This window comes from Motacilla alba, chromosome 2, assembly GCF_015832195.1.
Source record: "Motacilla alba alba isolate MOTALB_02 chromosome 2, Motacilla_alba_V1.0_pri, whole genome shotgun sequence".
NCBI lineage: Eukaryota > Metazoa > Chordata > Aves > Passeriformes > Motacillidae > Motacilla > Motacilla alba.
In genome coordinates, this window is record NC_052017.1 from 137,795,295 (window position 1) to 137,814,841 (window position 19,547).

General features: G+C 42.1%; 1 protein-coding gene across 1 annotated transcript in view; it reads right to left on the minus strand.

Annotated features, from left to right (window-relative positions):
- EXT1 (exostosin glycosyltransferase 1) overlaps nt 1-19,547 on the minus strand; it is a 175,619-nt gene that overhangs the window by 16,687 nt on the left and 139,385 nt on the right. Inside the window, exons 2-4 of the mRNA XM_038128528.1 lie at nt 8,810-8,903; nt 6,007-6,114; nt 2,294-2,413 (exon numbers count right to left, since the gene is read on the minus strand). Of these exons, the coding sequence (XP_037984456.1) occupies nt 2,294-2,413; nt 6,007-6,114; nt 8,810-8,903 (322 nt within the window). The remainder of the gene's footprint in view (nt 1-2,293; nt 2,414-6,006; nt 6,115-8,809; nt 8,904-19,547) is intronic.

Here is a 19,547-nt window from a genome sequence, read left to right on the forward strand (position 1 = left end):
TGCTTCATTTTTTACATAGCTTTGCTTTCCCTATTAAACTGTATTTATCTCAACCCATGAGTTTTCTGGCTTTTACCCTTCCAGTTCCCTCCCTGATCCCACTGATGGGAGAGTGAATGAGCAGCTGCCTGGGGCTTGGCTGCTGGCTGGGGTTGAACCACAGCAGCCACCAAATGCTGTGAGATGATCAAGGAACTTAAAATGTGATTTAAGGTTTCCAGAGATGTGCAGAATAAAGGGCTGTGATGTCCTTGCAGACATCTGATTTGGTGAAGACTTCTTCTGTGCTCATATCCTCAGACAGGGACATACACTGGCACTGCAGTTAGTGGGCAAGTGATTATTCTGATGATATCTAGAATCATTAGAGCACTCTGACACAACAATATTGCAATAGAAGATGGATCACATCCACCAAAAAAAAAAAAAATCCTGGTAGGAATTTACTTCCAGGCATTAGATTTTAAGAAGAGGATATACTGCTTGCAGGTTTCAGACAACAAAACTTTTGTCAGAGTGAGAAAAGTCACTCTCAACTGTATTAATCCTTTCCTAAAGAAAGTTAACATGGGACTTTACTTAGGCAAGTTGAAATGTGAAATGAGTGAAAAGAAAAAAATCCCCTCAGCTATCTCAAAAGATTGAGAGTCGTGAATCAAAAAAGGACAAAAAATCCCAAAACCAACACCTCCCCCTCCCAAAAAAAAACCTCAAACCAAAATCAGTCTCCCAACAGATGAAAAAAACCCAGAACATCAACACCAGGCATACATTAATTGGTTTCAATAAACTAAATCTTCTGGGAAGACTTTTGTCTTCACTTTGTTTTTTCTGCTCTGAGCAGAAACTCCACTTGCTGGTTACCCATCTGCTTCTGCCTTAGATGTTTTGCTGTTCCTTGGGCTCCTGAAACCACAAGGGCCAATGTGTCCCAAAGCAGCACCAGAGACACATGTGTGAGCACTGGAACTTGATGTGATGGACACCAAGGCTGTGGGAGCTGCAAGTTATGTGCCCTGGAGTCCAGAGCCAGCACAGGCACGAGGGGCAGTGGGGACAGCTGTGTGCCCCTGTCCTTTTAGCAACCCCTAACAATAACAGGGCATGTGCAGGGAAGGCAGAGGCACCTGATGCACCCTGGGAGCACTTCTGTAAGGGTTAATTAAACTGTGAGCAGTGGCACATGGTCTTCCACCTTTGTGAGCCTGATCCTGGTGTGGGCTGTGGTAATTATCACTACCTCATCAGTGCTCATGAGGAGTTTGAGGATGAAGAGCATTTCCCAACAGGCAGCACAGATGAAGACATGCTCTTCTGAGGGCAATGGGAGCATTGTGAGGATAGCTATGCCAGGGGTTTTGCAAATGTTCCCTGGCTGGTTTTCTTCACTGGCATGGAAAAACCTAAGGGACTGCCTTGCAGCAGCTGGAGGTTGATCAGCCATGGGCGCTCATTTGCAGTTTTCAGGGAGAAGCAGGTACAGCAGGAAATGTGGAACCTTAACAACTGTACATTTCAACTGTGCACAAAGACAGGTGCTATTGCAGAAGCTTTAGCATAAGACGAATGCATTTGCACCTACAAAGTGAGCCCCTTTCAGTGGTACAAATGTGTCAAGAATTTATGTGAAAAATTGCAAAACAGTTAGAAAAGAAACCTGCTTTTGAAACTGCAGCCTGGGCCCTACTTCTGAAGAGCCTTTCATCTTTCCCCTGTCTTTCAATTCAGAAAGGATTCTCTCTACATTTGAGATCATCTGTCTCCCCTTTTAATAGCAGTCTAATTATGATTATCTATTAATAATTTATAAGAATGATCAGGCCTTTCCCTTTTCCTGTGGGTGAAGATAACACATAGCATTTACAACCCCCCCTTTTCTTGAGCCAGATCAACACCCCCATCACGGGGCATCAAAATGTCAAGGAATGGTGCTCTACAGTAGCATTATTTCCAAAAAGAATTCCAGAAAGGTTTCTCAAGAAATACATTTACTACCAATGACAAGGATAGTGATTCATAAGCTATAAAGCCTTGCAAAGTCAAGATCACACATGACAACTTTTCCATGTGTTGGGTAGCTCCCATTTTTCACTGTGTCAGTTTTCTAATGTGGATTCTGATAATGAAGAAAGTATTTCCTTAGGGGAGAAAACTCATCAAGATGCTGAGCTTTTTTCCCAGTGACCAATTGCATGTCATGAAAACCAAGGTCTGAAGCCAGCTGAGGACAGGAGCAGTTGGACAGGTATGGAAATCTCACTGCTTGGCAAGGTCCCAGACAATTTTTACTTACCTCTAGTGTAGTCAATACAATCTTCTCAACTGAAGAAAAATAAGCCTCCCACAAGAACTGTGTCTGCTGTCTAAGTGCTAGGATTTTATCCTGATGGATAGACCTGATTGTAGAAGGAATCTGTAATACAAGATGTAATACAGTCAGAAGCTTTAGAAACAACACAGCCTCATCAAATTAATATGCTGCTGACAAGCCCTCTCCTCCATTAGCAGGTTGTACAGCTTCAGCACTCCAATCCAATGGAGATGTGTGTCAACAGTTAAAGCCTTGATGTAAAACAAATGAGACACAACCCTTTATAACCTCTGATATTAAATATAGTAACTTTTTTTTAATCTGCTTTCTTTTAATTTTTGATGGTTTTAGGGTAATGAGTGGTGTGGCATAGTAAGGAGCTCCTCCATGCAGCCCTCATGCTTTTCATCCCACAAAACACTTCATGGACTAGTATTTTAACAACCTAGTACCTGCAGGTCTTGAGAGTTCAACAATAATCCCCACATTCCAAGTATATTAATAGGATCTGGAATTGCATTTACCACAGCATGACAACACTAAGTGTCCTAAGGAAAACACAGCAATATCTTAAGTAAGACTCCACTTTCTGGGAGCCTGTGGATCAAATTGCATTTTAGTAATTACCTTAGGTGGAAAGAATAACATCTTCCACAACATCTATTATTCACAAGGGAAAACAGTGCTTATTTTTGTCCTCTTTCCACAATCTACACAGTAATTGTTGTATAAGTTGCCTTATAAATAAACCCTAAATTGTCCTGCTGCATCACTTTTCCATTAAAAAATGTAACTGCTCACTAGTTCAGAAGGGAAGGGCTTCATGTCTACCTCTTTCACCATCCCCATGTCCTTCTCAAAACTAAGGTGTGTATATGCCATTTTTTAACTTAGGACATTGACCAAGGTCTCCAGTACAACTTGGACAATGCAAAGTGACATTATCAAGGGGATTCAACTGAAATTTGCTTCAGTGATGACAGCTAGTCACAGGACTAGAAAGGCATTTAGAGTATGTTGCTGCTTTGCACTCATCTTTTTCTAGAAATGAACAAACATGTTCACACACACACAATCACTCAATCATTTTGAGATTTCTAACTGGAATCACAGAATTGTTTAGATGGAAAAGACCTCTAAGCTCATCGAGTCCAACCACTAAATTATGCCAATTTATTCTCAGACACTGGTTTCTCATAAACCTTTTACCCGAGTCATTAGTTTTAAAAGCAAATACCTGGGCTGTGTATTTGGTCCTTGTGCATTCCAGCTTATTCTGAAGTTTGCTGCCATCCCACCACATTCAACCCTTTCCTGACCAAAACACACTATACTTACTCCTAAAATATTCTGAGAAGAGATGGTGATCATTACTTGCTTTCACGTGTTCCCAAATCAAATTATTTCCCATGAAATCTCTTCCCTGAAGAAAATTTGTGACTTTAAAAATTTACATGTAAAAAACTTTCACAAGAACCACCAAATTCTTTGCAAAGTTTGCAACCAGGTCTGGACACTTTGCCAATGGCTCCACTGGGTGCAGTGTCAGATGGGCCAGTATTTGCTCCCTCAGCCCTTCAATTCTCAGACCATCATCTTAAAGACTCTGCTAATATAACACAGACTTAGGGCTTATGAGAGAGTTGGCACTGCAGCTAGGTGGACCAGAAGAAAATGGTCAGATTGTCCAAGATGCTGCTGTATTTCCCTCCCCTATAGGCCCCTTAAGTAAAACATGGGTCTTTAGGTAAAATGCTCCCTGCAAAAGTAGTATGAAAGACAGAACCGGAATACATGTAGTGGTACATGTCTAAGAGATCACATCACTATTCATTATGTGCTCCAATAAGTAGAAGGATAATAAACATTACTTGTACTGGCTGCATATATGTGTATTAATCACACTCAGAAACATTATTAGTAGCAAAGACAAGATTTAAGTCACTTAGTGGCAATACAGAATTTTCTCAATAAACATTTAATTGCAGTATGTGCAACCTGTAGTGTGGGTGCACACATGTGTAATCCACCCATAAAATCAATACTCAATCCTCACTACATCTTATGAAAGGGACTGCTGCTCTGACTGTGAAGGTTACTGCACAAACTTATGATTTTACACACCATAGCATGCTCCTGAGTGCCAGCAAACACAGTGTCAAGGTTAAAAAGAGCCTTGATGGGGGCTCTGTTACAACAGCTGGAAAGAAAAATCAGAGCTCCCATTTTAAATGCATTTGCCTATTAATCTACTTGTCCAGAAAGACAGGTGGGGAAGATGATGTATTAATGCTAATCCAGCATGATTACACTGGAATTATTAGAACTTTAATAAAAGGTCATTTCAGCAATGAGTAGGGGGGAGGGAAAAACCACCCTGCACAAATAAATGCAGAAAAGCTCCCAGCACTATGATGAGGAGAATATGCAAATAAAAACATCCGAGTTGCTCTCAAACAGGAAATGAAAAACTGTAACATAACAAAAACATTTCCCAGAGCAGACATTCAGGCCCTCTGCCAGCTCTTTAAAAACACTGTTAATAACAGTGCAGTAGCTGTTCAATATGGAAGCAGCTGTGTGAAGTGAACGAATGGCACGTTACCGGAAAACATGAAGATCAGCAAATTATTATTATTTAAAGAGAGACATAATTTTGCTCAGAAAAAATGTGCTGTCCACAGAAGCAAAAATCAAATGGTCCTTTTACATTTGCAGCTTGTATGATATTAAGTTGAATAGGCACTCCAGGCAAGGCTTGCTAGGCCAGCTCTTTACAAATATTTACTTCCTTAGACAAGTAAACAGCCATGTGATGACATTGCAAAGATACTTTGTTTTGGGGTGCCACCACACCTGTACCTTTGAAGGCTTCTCCTCTCTGTGGAGGACACTAAACTCAAGGATAAAAAAAAAAAAAATCACTTTTAGTGGCTACTTTGTGCTTATTCCAGATCTTGTGGATCTCAGTCTTATGCTGGACAATGGCACTTTAGGAAAAACAATTTCTCAAGAACTTCTCCTAACATGAGCTTCTCTGCAGAATTTACAGAATATACTTGGACTGTAATTCCCACTAACAGCTGAAAAAAATAACCATAGTGCATTTAAAACCAATGCAGATGCTGAAAGTAGGAGGGAATTTGGAACTTCTCAGCCCATTTTTGTTCTATGACCTAAAGATTGACTATAAGTGACATGAACACTGCTTCAGAAAGCAATGCTACATGGTGCACACATCAGAAAAGGGACAGATTCTGCTTCCCACCAAATGGCTGGATGATTACTCCTGCCTGAGAAAATACCTGCTTTCCGGAGGATACCCCTGAGATAAACTGTTTTTTAAGGACTGGGGCAGAATCCACCCTCAAATGTTTTCCCCTTTCATCACAGTACCTGGGCAGGTCTACCTCAGATTGGCATCCAAGTGCTCCACACCAGAAGAGATTTCATGCTTTTTGCAAAAACAGAAGTTTCCTGCACTTAAGAATGTGGCCTGGTGGCTGCAATGACCTTCAGGTCAAATAATGAATGATGTCATATTAAATGAGTTCACAGCCAGCCTGACACAGACAATCCCTTCACGATAAAAAAATCTTTTACAACCCTGACCTTTTGGATTCATCTTCCCTGTCCATTTAGATGGTGGCAGCGATAACCAAGTGATCGGCTGAAGGCCGTGGTCTCTTCCTTACCTGTAATAACAATCTCTCATCGCCTATGATGGCAGCTTGGTTCCAATCAATCACTTCCGAGAACGGCAGCTCCCATCCGTTGCTGAGCATGACTGGGACGCAGGCAGCCTGTGGGCACAGAGGCACAGCCACCGTCAGCAGCTGTCCCTCCAGCAGGGCAGCTTCCAGCTTCCCACCAACACCCTGACCCCTTCTTGCACAAGCTCAGGCGAGGCAGCACCAGAAGGCGACACCTGACCAGGTGAGGTGAACACCAGAAGCCACAGCAGGGCAGCCCAAGTGTTTATAGCTTTCCATTTTGGCCTTATTCATCTGCACTGAAAGGTGGGGTTTGCACGGACAGTGGCATTTGCAGTCTGGTGCTCACGCTGCCAGACAAAGGCAGAACTGTTCAGTGCGGCAGACGGAACACTGGAGAATTTAATGCTAAATGATGGCCTTCCTTGCTGCTTTGTGAACCACTTAGCAGGGAGCAACTTCCCTAACTTTCATAGTAAATTGCTGACAGCCCTACAGAAAATACAGATTGTATTTAACTCCTCACCACCTTTCCCCTGAAGGAGTAAATTCTCTATCCTGTTTGGTATCAACTCTCCAAATAGAGGCAACTGCACAAATGCAACTCTTCTGTCATCACCTGTCTACAAAAATAAGAATTGTTGTATGTCCTAAAACAAACACATTTAGTATCTATTTCTTACCAGTATGATCTGTGTAAACTAATTAAACTTTTATGAGTTTTACAAGTTTTTCTGCACTGGCAGTTTGTGAATACTTAGCAAATAGGTCATTATTTCCATAAAAAAATGATCACCACTATGTTCTGGTCAGCTCAATCACAATATAAGATCCAAACCAAACATCTCATGTGATGAAATAACCTAGTATCAGAGGAATTTTAGCAAACCTGTGCTCTGGTTCAATTTTTTTTTGGATCAAACCAAGCTTAAGTGTTCTGAGTTTGGTCCAGACTAGGGTTCGGGCCTCCCAAAAGATGGTATAAGGGGAATCTTTCAGACTGCTATACTTTTCATGGTAAAATGCATCATACGGAGCATCTTAGACTGGTCAAGTCTACATTATAGCAGTGATTATGATGTGTAAACAACTGTGATCTTCTGTAAGGAATTAGATCAGTGTATGAAAAAAGCAAATTAGAAAACACTTAGTAATGTGTTTTCATGTTTAAAACATTGCACTAATATGGATCAGGACTTTCAACATCACCTGGATCCAGACAGAAACTGGGAATACATCATTATTGGTGAATACTGCTGCTAGCCTGATAGCAAAATCGTCAGTTGCCTACATTTTATCATTGACCAGGAGCCCACAAGTGCTTTGCAGTGAGGTAATCTCCTTGCTTTCCCCTCCTGAGATGATGTATCTAACAGAAGCTGCAGGACTTTGAGCCCAGACGAGAGAAGAGCTGAGGAGTGCTCTTCAGGAGGATCTGAAGTGACTTGTCATCTCATGAAAGCCAGCCCCACTTCTTCCTCTGAAGAGACTGGAGAGAGAACAGCACTTTTCAGGCTCTTAATCTTCTCCTTAGTAGGAGAAAGAGGCAAGTGACAATCCAGAATTTGGATCTCAAATTTGATTGCAGGAGCGGGGTTCAGCGGTTACACCTATGTGTCCAGGGCATGCAGGGTATCCAAAACACCCATCAGTGGTGGGCAGACATGACACAGGATCTACTGGAGTCCTTCTGGAGAAGCAGCTGAAAGCCAGAAGGGTTTCTGGGTACCCTGGGCTTCTAAAATGACATAATATACCTACACTTAGGTACCTGAATCCTGCTCAGCACTGCAGTGAACGATACTGTCTAACAGTGGCAGAGATGTTGTACGGTTGATGATGAAAAGGGATGGGATGCCATTCACTGACAGCTTTACTGTCAGAGCTGTGACACTTTCCAAATGGCAAAACAACTCCTGGAGGCATGACCCTGTAAGGTGTGTTCATTTGCCATTTCACTGAAACCAAGCACCTCCTTCTCTCCACTCCAGCCCCCATGGAAATCCAGATGCCAGACCCACAGGGGAGTTGCAGGACCTCACAAAATGCTCTCTATGCCTCACTGAAGGTCTAGGATTAGGCTGATGCTTGCCCAAAAAAACCAAAAAAAACCACCAGACAGGCAGAAGGTGGAGTAGGCAGGTGTCAGGCTTGACCACTGTGCTGCCCGGCCACAGGGACTCCAGGGCCCTTTTGTATTGCCTTCTGTGGCTGGCCCACAGTAAAAGGGGACCATTAACCAAAACATTTTTTGAAAGGTGAAGGATATTCAGGTGTTATCCCAGAAAGCACATGACGCCCCTGAGATCAGTTTATATCCACTTTCATGTGAAGCTTCTCTCTGGAGCTTTAACACCTCCAGGCCACCTTCTGTACATTCAGCAAGCACCATCTCAAAACTGGCAATGCATAAACAGGTCTGTTTTGGCTAAGTGAAAACAAAAAGCTATTTTTACTGCCCCAGGGCTTATGTGTAAAGGCCAGTGTCTCCCAGGGGAAGTCTCACAGCTTGACAAAATACTGTTCTTAACCAATCTCTCAGCTTCACCATATCCAGGGAAACCCTTTTCCTGGAGATAGAGCAATCCAACCTTCAGATGAGTTCAGTGCCTCAGCCCCTCCTGGGAAGAAGCTGCCAATTGCTCCAGAAGTATGAATAGAGGCTTTCGCAAAGTGGATTAGTGTCCACTAGGGAAATGAAATACATCTCCCTCCCCCCCGCCTCCCTGCTATTGCACACTGATTCGCAGCCAGCGTAGTCACTGCTTTAAACTGCAGCTCTTACCTGCAAGGCTTCCAAAAACCTGAAAGAGCCAAGCCTGCGGCCACGGGGAACCAGACAGAAAGTGGCATTGTGCAGCATTTCACGGTAATCATACCTAACAAGAACAGGGGAGAAAAGAGAAAATTCAATTAGCAGTGAGTCCTAGAGTAACTGAGCGTGAAAATGCAAACAGCTGTTGAGACACATCTGGATAAAATCATCCCCAACCAAGACCGTTCAGCACCAGGTTAACTAACTCCCTCCATGCATGTGTGTCAGCCTCCTCTCTGGCTCCCTTTTGTTCATCCTCAGGAGCAACCACCGTGGGAGAATGCCGGGGAGAGTGGTAGCGAGACTGATAAGGAAGGCAGTAATTTTGCCTTCGCAATAATGAGCCAGTTCTGTATAAACAGTGCACTACTTCCAAGAACAAACTCACATTAAATATTTTGATACCCAAAGCATTGTTGCAGTACTTCTGTGACCCTGATTTCTATTCAGATTTAGTCAAAGCCATGCATAACTGTGTTCACAAGAGGCTTGTACAAAGCAAAAAAATATTCAAGCTATGCCGAAGAAATATTTCCTTATCAAGCAGGCACTAAAAAGGGATGGGGGGATACAATGACTCACTTGGTGATTATTAAGTATGGAGAGAGGAATATACGACCACATTTTGGCAATTAATCACACAGCTGCAATGATCCATGCTTCTCTGAACAAAAGTACTGATAGACACTTCTGGGGTTTTTTCCCCAATTACATCAATCACCACAAAATCATTCACCAAAACCACACATCAAATCCCAAAGCTTCCCGCCTGTTATTAGCAAACTGTACTTCTGACAAGCCCATGGCACTGTGAATGGCATTGACCTCGTCTGAGTCAAAATGAGCCAGACTGAACATACTCCATTCTCCAGAGTGTCCTGGACTCTGCACATAGGTGCTATTTTGACAGCAACTTGTAGCATGAATTTTTTTGACACCAGTAGTCTAATTTTACCACGTCCTGCAGGCAGAGCAATTTTTTTTGTATGTGTGTCTATGTGCACACATATATACATGATTGTATTTTACATACAAAGAAGTTAGGATCTATGTTTGTATTCTCACACAGGCCAGACAGATGGGAGTAAGCCAATTTTCAATTATAAGCTCTGTCTTTAGGAAGAGACATCTTGCAAAGGCCCATTTGCTTAAACAAGCGTGTATAGCTAATTTGCACAAGAAAAGGTCACTGTGAATGGATTAAGATTATCTCCACTGAGAGTAAAATAAAACCCCTCATTGCATTAATTAAAACTACAAAACAGACTTCAAAGTCCCTTTTTTTCTTTTGAATCCTATCTCAACTTTGGTTAAAATACATATATACATATTCTATCTGAGTGGCAGCTATTTATTTTTCTCTGTGTGGGATAGAGATTGGCAGCCATGTCCCAGCTCACCAGTCAGCACTGACACAGCATACAGGGGAAAATATTAGGATTGGAATACAAAAACCCCAAATTTTTAAAAAAGTTGCCATTTTTAAGCACTCCTTTTCTTACATGTTGAGAGGTCTGAGGCTCATTGCTTTTACTGTGTATTGTAGGACAACAAATGTTAATAAATACCAAAAATAGAATACCCTGTAGGGCTAGAATACACCAGTCAGAAGTTCCCCATCATTAGCTAGCTAAAAACGTAAAATCCTGTTAATACCCCGGAATGCAACATTACCCACAAAACCAACAAAGGAAAGCAGAGAGGAAGGCCACTGCAAGGGAGTCTTCCATATCCCATTGATGTCCTATACTGGGCATCTTTTCTTTCATATCTAACTTGCTGGCATTAGGAGAGATTTAGAAAGGGAAAAAAAAAAAAAAAAAAAAAAAAAAAAAAAGAGGATTTTGTTGACCATTTTCCACCTCGAAACCAGTTAGCATCTTGCTCCCATTTTTGAGCCTTTTAAAACTTAACGTGTGATTTATTGCAGAGGTCTGTAATAGCACAGTTCCTGGTCATCAAGCAATTTATCTACATCATATGTACACAGAAAGCCCCATCCTAACTTTTAGGTATGGGCACAAAATAACTACTCATTTCAGGGAGGAGCCACAAATACAGAAGGAACACATCCAGAGTAAAGTAATATCCATCAAGAGCTGCTGAAGTGAACGAATCTCACCAGAGATTCTACTGAATACATTTCCCTGCAATTTCAACCAAAATGCTTTAAGGTGACTCAATGGGATCTTTGAGCTCAGTGATAAGGGACACATGCCCACTCTAAACCTCTGAGAGACCACTCTGGGATCAAGCATCTATTTGAAATCTGTAAACATGAGGCGCTATTTTAACTCCTAAGCGTTCACTGGGTAGCATGCCAAGCAATGGGAGCACTCTGCCTCAGCTGGAAGACAGAAGATGGCCCAGTATGTTTAAATACAAATTTGGGAACACTTTCTGTGCAACACATGTAAACCAGCCCCAAACATTTCTGTCAGGCTGCAAGCATAGCTTTGTAACTGGAAGCATCGCTTACAGAGGAAACAATGTACATGTACCAAACAGTATTTCAGAGAAAAAGAGAAAAACTTGCAGCAGAGACCTTTTTTTCTTTTTCTGGACTGCCTGGCAGCATCACTAGGTCCACAGGCCATAGTGAGGACAGAAGGCTCAGGGCAACTTTTTCACTTTCAGACTCCTCCTTCCCATTCAGCCCAGACAGAACCATGCATCCAGCAGCAAGCTTGATTTTTGCCAGCATTCTGACAGGGACTGCAAAATGTTTATGTACATAGTAGAAAGCATACAGCATTACACCTGAAAGCATCTCTGCGCTTTCCTTAACTCAGACTTAAAATACTTTCAGTGAAGTGAGTGAAATAATCTCTAAAGGTAAGTATACAAGTTAAGTACTTGCTGGACTTGAAATTTCTCCTTCACTTTTCCAGGAGAGAAATCAGAGCTGGCACAGACTTCCAGGAACACCCTCTCAGCTAGAGTACTGATGTTGTACATTAAGTACCAATCTGGCATTTAATGCAAACATCAGTACTGCATCAACAACGGGCTTTATTTCCCCACTATCTCCACTGACTAATCTCAGCAAAAGCTCAGGGAGGCAATCAAGTATGAGAACTTCCACTCACAGCTGGAGGAGTTGTCTTAAGCTATAAAGAAAATAGTCAAGTGTTTAGAAGAGGTTTTTCCAGGGTTTCCTCTTATTCTTCTCCCCAGCAATGGAGGTTAGATCTGTTTCCACAACTACTTATTACCATTAGCTGGTAACATCTGAAGACGGCAGGGACATTTGTTACAGTCTTCCAGCTTGCATTGCTGTGGTTTCTGCAGACTCAGAGCTGCCAGCGTGTGTGGACAGCTCTCCTTCACCCTGCCTACAGTGGTACCCCCTCTTTTTTTACCCAGCTGTGGAGGTTTTTCAGGCTCCAGAAAATCAGAGCAAAGACCAGCACTGCAGAGCACTGAGCAGGGGCTGGCTGGGCACTTCTTCCTTACTTGTGCTGCCTCGGTGTTGTACTACTTCTGTCACTTTCCTTTCCTTCTGTCAGTTTATCTTCTGTAGTATTTACTGCAGAAAAGCTTTTAGAGGAGTCCTCTGTTTTGCTCAGAAGGTATTTATTTCCACAAAGCTCCAGGTTTCCACATTAGAAGACTGGCGGGGAGTTGGGGCACATGCTTATTGCTCATACATTCCTGATCTCTTCATTCTGCACGCTTGCACAGAGGTAACATTTTACTGCCAATTTTAGGGTCGGCTTGGCCTGGGTCTCAGCTGCAGCATTCAAACATTAAAATCCAAAATGCATATGCCTTAAAAATGACAGTTGGGTCTTCAAAACTAAAATAGCTAAAGATTTAATCCAAAGCTGGCATCCCTCTGTAAGTATTAGAGGCATGTTTTATTAACTTTCAGGCTTCTTTTCATAATGATTAAGTGTACCTTGTTCACAGCTAGTACCTTTTTAGGCAGCATAAAAGAACAGCTCTATTTGCAATCAATTCTAATTTATTCACAACTTAATTGAATTATTCCCTCCCTGCCACCACCCATAGTTGAGGAAATATGTCTGGCCCCATCGATCACCCAGGTGTAAACACTGCAGGGCCCTGTGGGCAATTATCCAAAGGAGAAATGCTGCCTGACCAAACGCTCCTACCATTTTAACTCCTTGATCCAACACACAGTGTCTGTCTTTCCCCAACCCCCTTTTTTCTTTTTTTCTTCTGATGTGCCGACCATGTCAATCAGCACATGGATTAGAAGGCTGTTTGGCATTCCTGGTTCTCCATTATCCCAAGGAGCCCTGGCAGGCTGCAGAAGCTCTGCATTGACTAATCAGCCATACCATACATTCCTTCCAACAGCTTAAGCATTTCCCCATGTCACTACACTGTAGAGATTATAAACTAGCCCGGGAAATATTTTCACTATCAATTTTAGTATAAACTATATTTTTTAGAGCCACTTCTTCATCACCACTGATTGAAGAGAGGTCTAAAATCTAAGAAGACTGTTCAGACCAGCAGATACGCCTAGATGCAGTGATTATCATAACACTTTATCTAGCTATATGTCACCTGTCATGTAGACAACATGTTTTTTGACAGGATACAATCACCATTCCCATTTCAGAGATGAAACCTGAGACACAAATGACTGGTGGCTTCTCCAGCAGCTAGAGGGACCTTGAGAATGCTAACCACAGCATCCTGACCTTACTTCTTCCTCTCTGGTGATGCAGCATTCACTGAAATCCAGCTGCATGTTATGGCTATTAAAATTCAGATGGAAATACAGGAGCAGAACCCAAGCCAAATACAACAGGTTTAACTCAAATCAAATGCAATGGGTTTAACCCAGCAGTACATATTTTAACAGTGCCACACATAATCCATCTTTTGGAAGATGCTGGAGCTCATCTTTGGCAGGGACTATCAGCACATTCCACTGTAGATGTCAGATGCGACTAGAGCTGCTTTTTTACTTCCTGAGCCAAAAAAATCGTGATGGCACTTAACCAACCATGTCCAAGGCTCCCTCTCTGAATCTGCAAACCCATGAATGCACACTGCATCTTCCAGAAGTTTCTGTATCATATAAAGTACTACAACAAAGACAGACAGTAAAACCTGTAACACAAGGGTAAATGGAGAAGTGTTTCTCAGTTTTCCAGTATATTAATTTTCAGCTATTAACCAATTGGCCATTTTTCCACATGTAAATGCTTAATACAGATGGCTCTAAACTACTGGCTGGAGAGCCTGAGAAGAAGTCCCACTCAGTCACACAGAGCATCTCGTTGGTTGGTTTCCACTAAGGTATGTTGGCTTTTAAATGAACTGTCAGGTAAAACTTGGCATTGAAAACACCAAGTGAGTAACTGCCTTTGTAGAAGAGCTGAGAGCCCGGCTGTGTGTCAGACAGATAGCTGCCCAGGACTGAGCTGGGAAGGCTCACGCATCCTGCCTGGAAGGGTGCCGTCACTGCGAGCTGCTTGCTTCTGGATTTACGGCTGCGCAGTGCTTTGGGGTGATCCGGATGCCAGTTAACTGGCCACTGGCAGTTCACCTCCTGCTCTGCAAGAGCCGGTTCTGGAATTAGAAAGTTTGGAGGTGCAAAAACATAATTGGAAAACTTTTTTTTCCCTGTTTAAAAGGCTAATTGATTTCACAGGTGTTTAATTATCATTTGCTGTGAGATAATACCTTGTAGTGCCATAAAAAATGGATTTAATTTTCGAGTGCTTGCAAAACCATTGCCAAAGCCAAGTTAGAGCGAAAGCTAGATAATTATTCTATAAATCAAACACACTGCCTCCTTTCTTTGAAATTTTTAATACTTGGCTATAATGATATCTGACGACCTTGAAACTAACATAAAAAGGATTTTCTTGCCAAGTGCTGAAAGGCAGCCATTGGAGTATTTCTTTCAGTGTAGCTCATCACTGCAGCCACTGCCACCAGACTGCCCAGGCTGCTGGACTCCAAGGGATGCTACTGCCTAACTACAACAGCAGGTGTGAACAGCGACTTCGGAACACCGGTAACAGCCGAGTATGGGTATGAGCACGAGCCCAATCTGAAAACTCTGAATAATTCTACTAGGCCTTGCAATGGAAATTAAACTCTGTAAACATGCAGCAACCAAGCATGAAGCACAACTGTTTCCTTCATTTCATGTCAGCATCTTCCTTTAATTCAGAAGGTTGGATTAACAAAGAAAAACAGGGAAGTAGACTTTTCACCGCTAAAGAAACTTCATTTTACAGTTAAGATGGACAGTAGCCCTTAAAACTGAAAGTATCTTTAAAGTCTTCAGTGACATCACTGTTGGATTCAGTTCACTTCAATATTATGCGGAAAAACATTTGGATACACAAGCCGTTAACGTCAATGTGCATTCCAACAAATAAAAATGCTCTAAAGATTTCTGTCTAAATATTTACACATAATGTCCTGTAAATCTATATGATGCATGCAAGGCATGCACAACACTTGGATTGCAAAATGCTATCCAACTGGCTCCCAGTGTAGCAGCTAGGCCACCCAGAATAAGTATCTTACACAGCAAATGTGGTCTCACCTACATCATTTGACATTTAAAGATAGCTGCATATTTAGCAAGTGTACCAGAGTGGGGTTGTAAGTGGCATGTCAGAGGCAAACCTTGCAGAGGTGCCTCTCTAGGCAGTGTTACACCCTGATTACCAGCAACCTGCTAATGGCACTGTGTAGTGCTTCTTCTAAAACCAAACACCGGCTCCTAGGCTTTGAAGTCCTCTAAAAGCGCCTGTTTCACAGCCGCACCTCACTGTGCTGGCAGCGAGAAAACTCACATCATGCCTGAACACGAACAATCCATGGAGAAGCAATTGCAGTGCTTGCCTGTATCTTGTGAAGAACGTAAAGGCAGCCCCACACATTGTAAACACCCTCCAGGTCAGTGGGAAAGCAGGGATACTGATGAATGCACGCGCGGATGCACACCCAGGAACATGCACACACAAAGCCACATGGTAAGATTTTACCTGGCCCCACCTCCCCTGACATGCCCTCTGAAGTGACAAAAGCATGTATGAATGCTTTGTCTGAAAAGTGCCCAGCTGGCACTTATTGACCACAAGGTGCTGGACCCTTACAAGGTAAAGATCAGACCAAGCTATTAAGATGATCCAGTGGCTCAGACAGCTACTTTCTAACAAAATTCTTCTAACAATAAATTACATTAGCACTTTGCATCATTATGGTATCTCTACCTTGCCATTTTCTGGAGATCACAAACTCCTTTTAGAATATTTTAATATAAAGAACCCCAGTCTGCTGGCAGGAGTACAAAGCAGCACCAATGAAACCACCATGTAGTCTGAACTTGGGCTTTATCTACTCAGCCTTGCTCCTCAGTATTCTGCAAAGAAAAATGCAGGAGTAAGTTGAAAGTAGTATCTAACTCTTGATAGTCTGCTTTGGTGTTGCAACAGGAAACTTACATACTGGGCTGCATCAAAAGAAGTGTGACCAGCAGGTTATGGAGATGGTTCTCCCCCTCTACTCCACTCTGGTGAGAGCCCATCTGGAACACCGTGTCTACCTCTGGGGTCCCCAATGCAAGAAGGACATCAACTTGTTGGAGCAGGTCCAGAGAAGACCACAGAGACAATAAGAGGGCTGGAGCACCTGTCCTATGAGGAGAGGCTGAGAGTTTGGGCTGTTCAGCCTGGAAAAGACTCCAGTGAGTCTCTACTGTGGCTTTTCAATATATAAAGGGGACTTATATGAAAGAGGGAAAGACTTTTACCACATGCTGTAGTGACAAGAGTAATGCTTTTAAATTAAAAGTGATTTGATTTACATCAGACATAAGGAAGATTTTTTCCAGTGTGAGGGTGATGAGGCACTAGAATAGATTGTCCAGAAATGCCTAGGATGTCCCATCCCTGGAAGTGTTCTCCCTGCCCATGGCAGAGAGGCTGGACTAGATGATCTTAAAATATGCCTCCCAACACAAATAATTCTGAAATTCTATGATACTTATTTTTAAAATTTGGGATATTCTATTCTGCCCTTCTCAGAGTGACTTTGTTTGGACTTTAACCTTTTCATAGCCATGCAGCGGTGTCAAACACTTGTCCTAAATAGCTTCATCTACTTCAATTAACTGAACTCACATGCTGTGACAGTCCAGTAGTGAACATCCTTGGGATAACTTCCCACATCCTTGGGATAACTTCCCACTGCAAGGACAATTTTCTTATTGATTTATTGTCTAACTTTAAACCCCCCCCCCCCCCCCCCCCCCAAAAAAAAACCCCAAAAAAACCCCAACAAGTCAAAAAACCAAACCACTACTGGAACTTCAGTTGTTAAAGAATCAGCTTGGATTAAAGATCCAAACAAAGAAAAATCTATACTGCATTTTCTGAACAAAGAAACAAATTTTAGTTCATCTGCTACCCACTCTAATTTTGAGATTACAGGACATACCTGAGAGCCTCAGCATGCAGAGATATAAAAGAATTATTGTGAGATCTTTCACTTGTCAACACACCTGTTGGCTCTGAAGGTGATGACTGCTACCTACCTGTCAAAAAATAAAAGGCCTCCAAATCTTGCTTAATTATTTTTAAATAGCTCTTTATTAAAAACTTGGGGTTAAAAATGCTGAAGAGGATCAGTTTTCTATACTTTCACACTTCAGTATCTGAGGGTACTGAATGTTTTAAATAACCTAGAAAGAAAAAAGGTTGATTACTGGCCCCGGAGGGTAAAATATGGATAAAATCAGTGTTCTGCATCCATTTATGCAACAGTCCAATAACGGGACCCAGAAGAGACCAGAGGACTCTCCATTAAGCTGCCTGTAGGACTGGGGCTTCAGCAGGACAGTAGAGAAAGTACAACCCCCTGAAGATCAAATTAGAAGGGGTCAGAGTTTCTATTCTTGCTTTGAATGTCTGGCTGAGCTCTTTACCAAACAATTTAGAATAGTCCTTATGAAGCTTATCATTTCCTATTCAGCTCCACAGATTTTCCCATTACAGCTATCGAGCTCCTAAGTGGCTTGTTGGCATCTTTAAAAGTTATAATCCTCCAGACGTAACATCTAAAAATGGAAAGCAAAGCCATGATGTGCAATGCTGGCTCTAATTATGCAGGAGTTCATTTCTATGAATGACTGGATTTGTTTCCAAAAAAACAAAGAGGGACTTCACACAGGAACTGCTGGCACAGCCCCATGTTGTCTAGGCATGCTGACCTAAAATGTGACCATGCTTGGAGGAGAAATTAGTTCAGCAAATCCAAGGAACAACTTTGAATGAAATAGAGAAGTGATTTTTTACTCATACAGAGTCAGCTGTAGCTTAGTCTCCAGGAGCAGTACACCACAACACATCCAGATACTTCGTTATTTTGGCTGATTATTAATTCTTCTACTTGTCTTCATCTCAGGATCTCCAAGTATTTTCTTCCTCCTTTCTATAAATGAGACAAAGCTACCTCAAAAACTGGATTAGGACACAAAGTGGGGAGGGGGGAACAACCTTAACCCTGTATATGTTGGTTTTGTAACTCTGAATTTTAGGGTTAAATCCCAGCATTGTTAACAGTCCAGGGTGGTTTCCACTGGCTGACAGCAGATGCTGATCTTCTGGATTTAATGAGGACTAACTTCTGCAACAAAGCAGAGCAGGAGTGTGAACTCTGAAAGGGCAAGAAATGGCAATTTTTTTTTCCTTCTTCTTGCAGGCAACAGTCAGTATTAAAATAATTTGTATTTTCTAAGAGAGAGAAAAGAGAATATAGCAGGAAAAATCCACTGATAAATGTTTTTTGGTGATGCCTCCTATAACCATTCACAGTTTTGCCTAGATAAAGCTAAATCAAGGCCATGCCATGTGTGGTTTCAGAACCAGGACTGTACTTCACTGAGTGGCCAGGTAAAATGGAATCTATCACTCTGCAAATCTCCTCCTCGGGGCTTGCCCACTTCTGCTGACTACAGTAAAATCCAAGTTTTCTCTTATATATTTTTCTCAGCAAAAAAAGCATCTATAACTAGTGCACTGGTCTTCTTCATTTGTGCATCACCAAGTGCCCTTTGGAGCCACTCTCCTCTCCTCCTCAGCCAGAGTGAGCTGCATGCCATCAAGGATCAGTTTAGAACTGCAAATGGCTTTTATTAAGTGTTTCCTACCTTCCACAGTATTGTTGAGGAAACTCCAGTGATCTTCGGTCAATGTTGAACCAGAGCAGGGTGTCTATACTACATTCAGAAAGGGTGGAAAGAGTTTTATCCTTTTTCAAAGGTACAAGAGATAATCATTTCAAACTGAAAGAAGTTAAAGTTTAGACTGGATGCAAGGAAGAAATTTTTCACTTCAAGGGTGCTGAGACACTGGAATAGATTGCCCAGGGAAGTTCAGGATGCCCCGTCACTAGAAGTGTTCAAGGTCAGATTGGTTGGGGTTTTGAGCAATCTGATCTATTGAAAGATGGCCTGTCCACAGCAGGGGATTGGACTAGTCCCAGACCTTTCTATGGTTCTGTAAGTCCCCACTGTGACATATAGGACCTTTAGGTAAAATTGCTGTCTAAAAAACCTCAGAAGCACATTTGCATCCATGCATACTTATATGCACACACTTCCACACTATTTAGAAAGGACTTTCATCTGGAAACCACTGATGCATGTGTTTAGCCTTCTTCTCCTGCCTAACCCTGCCCTGACACATAAAAGAACCTCACACAT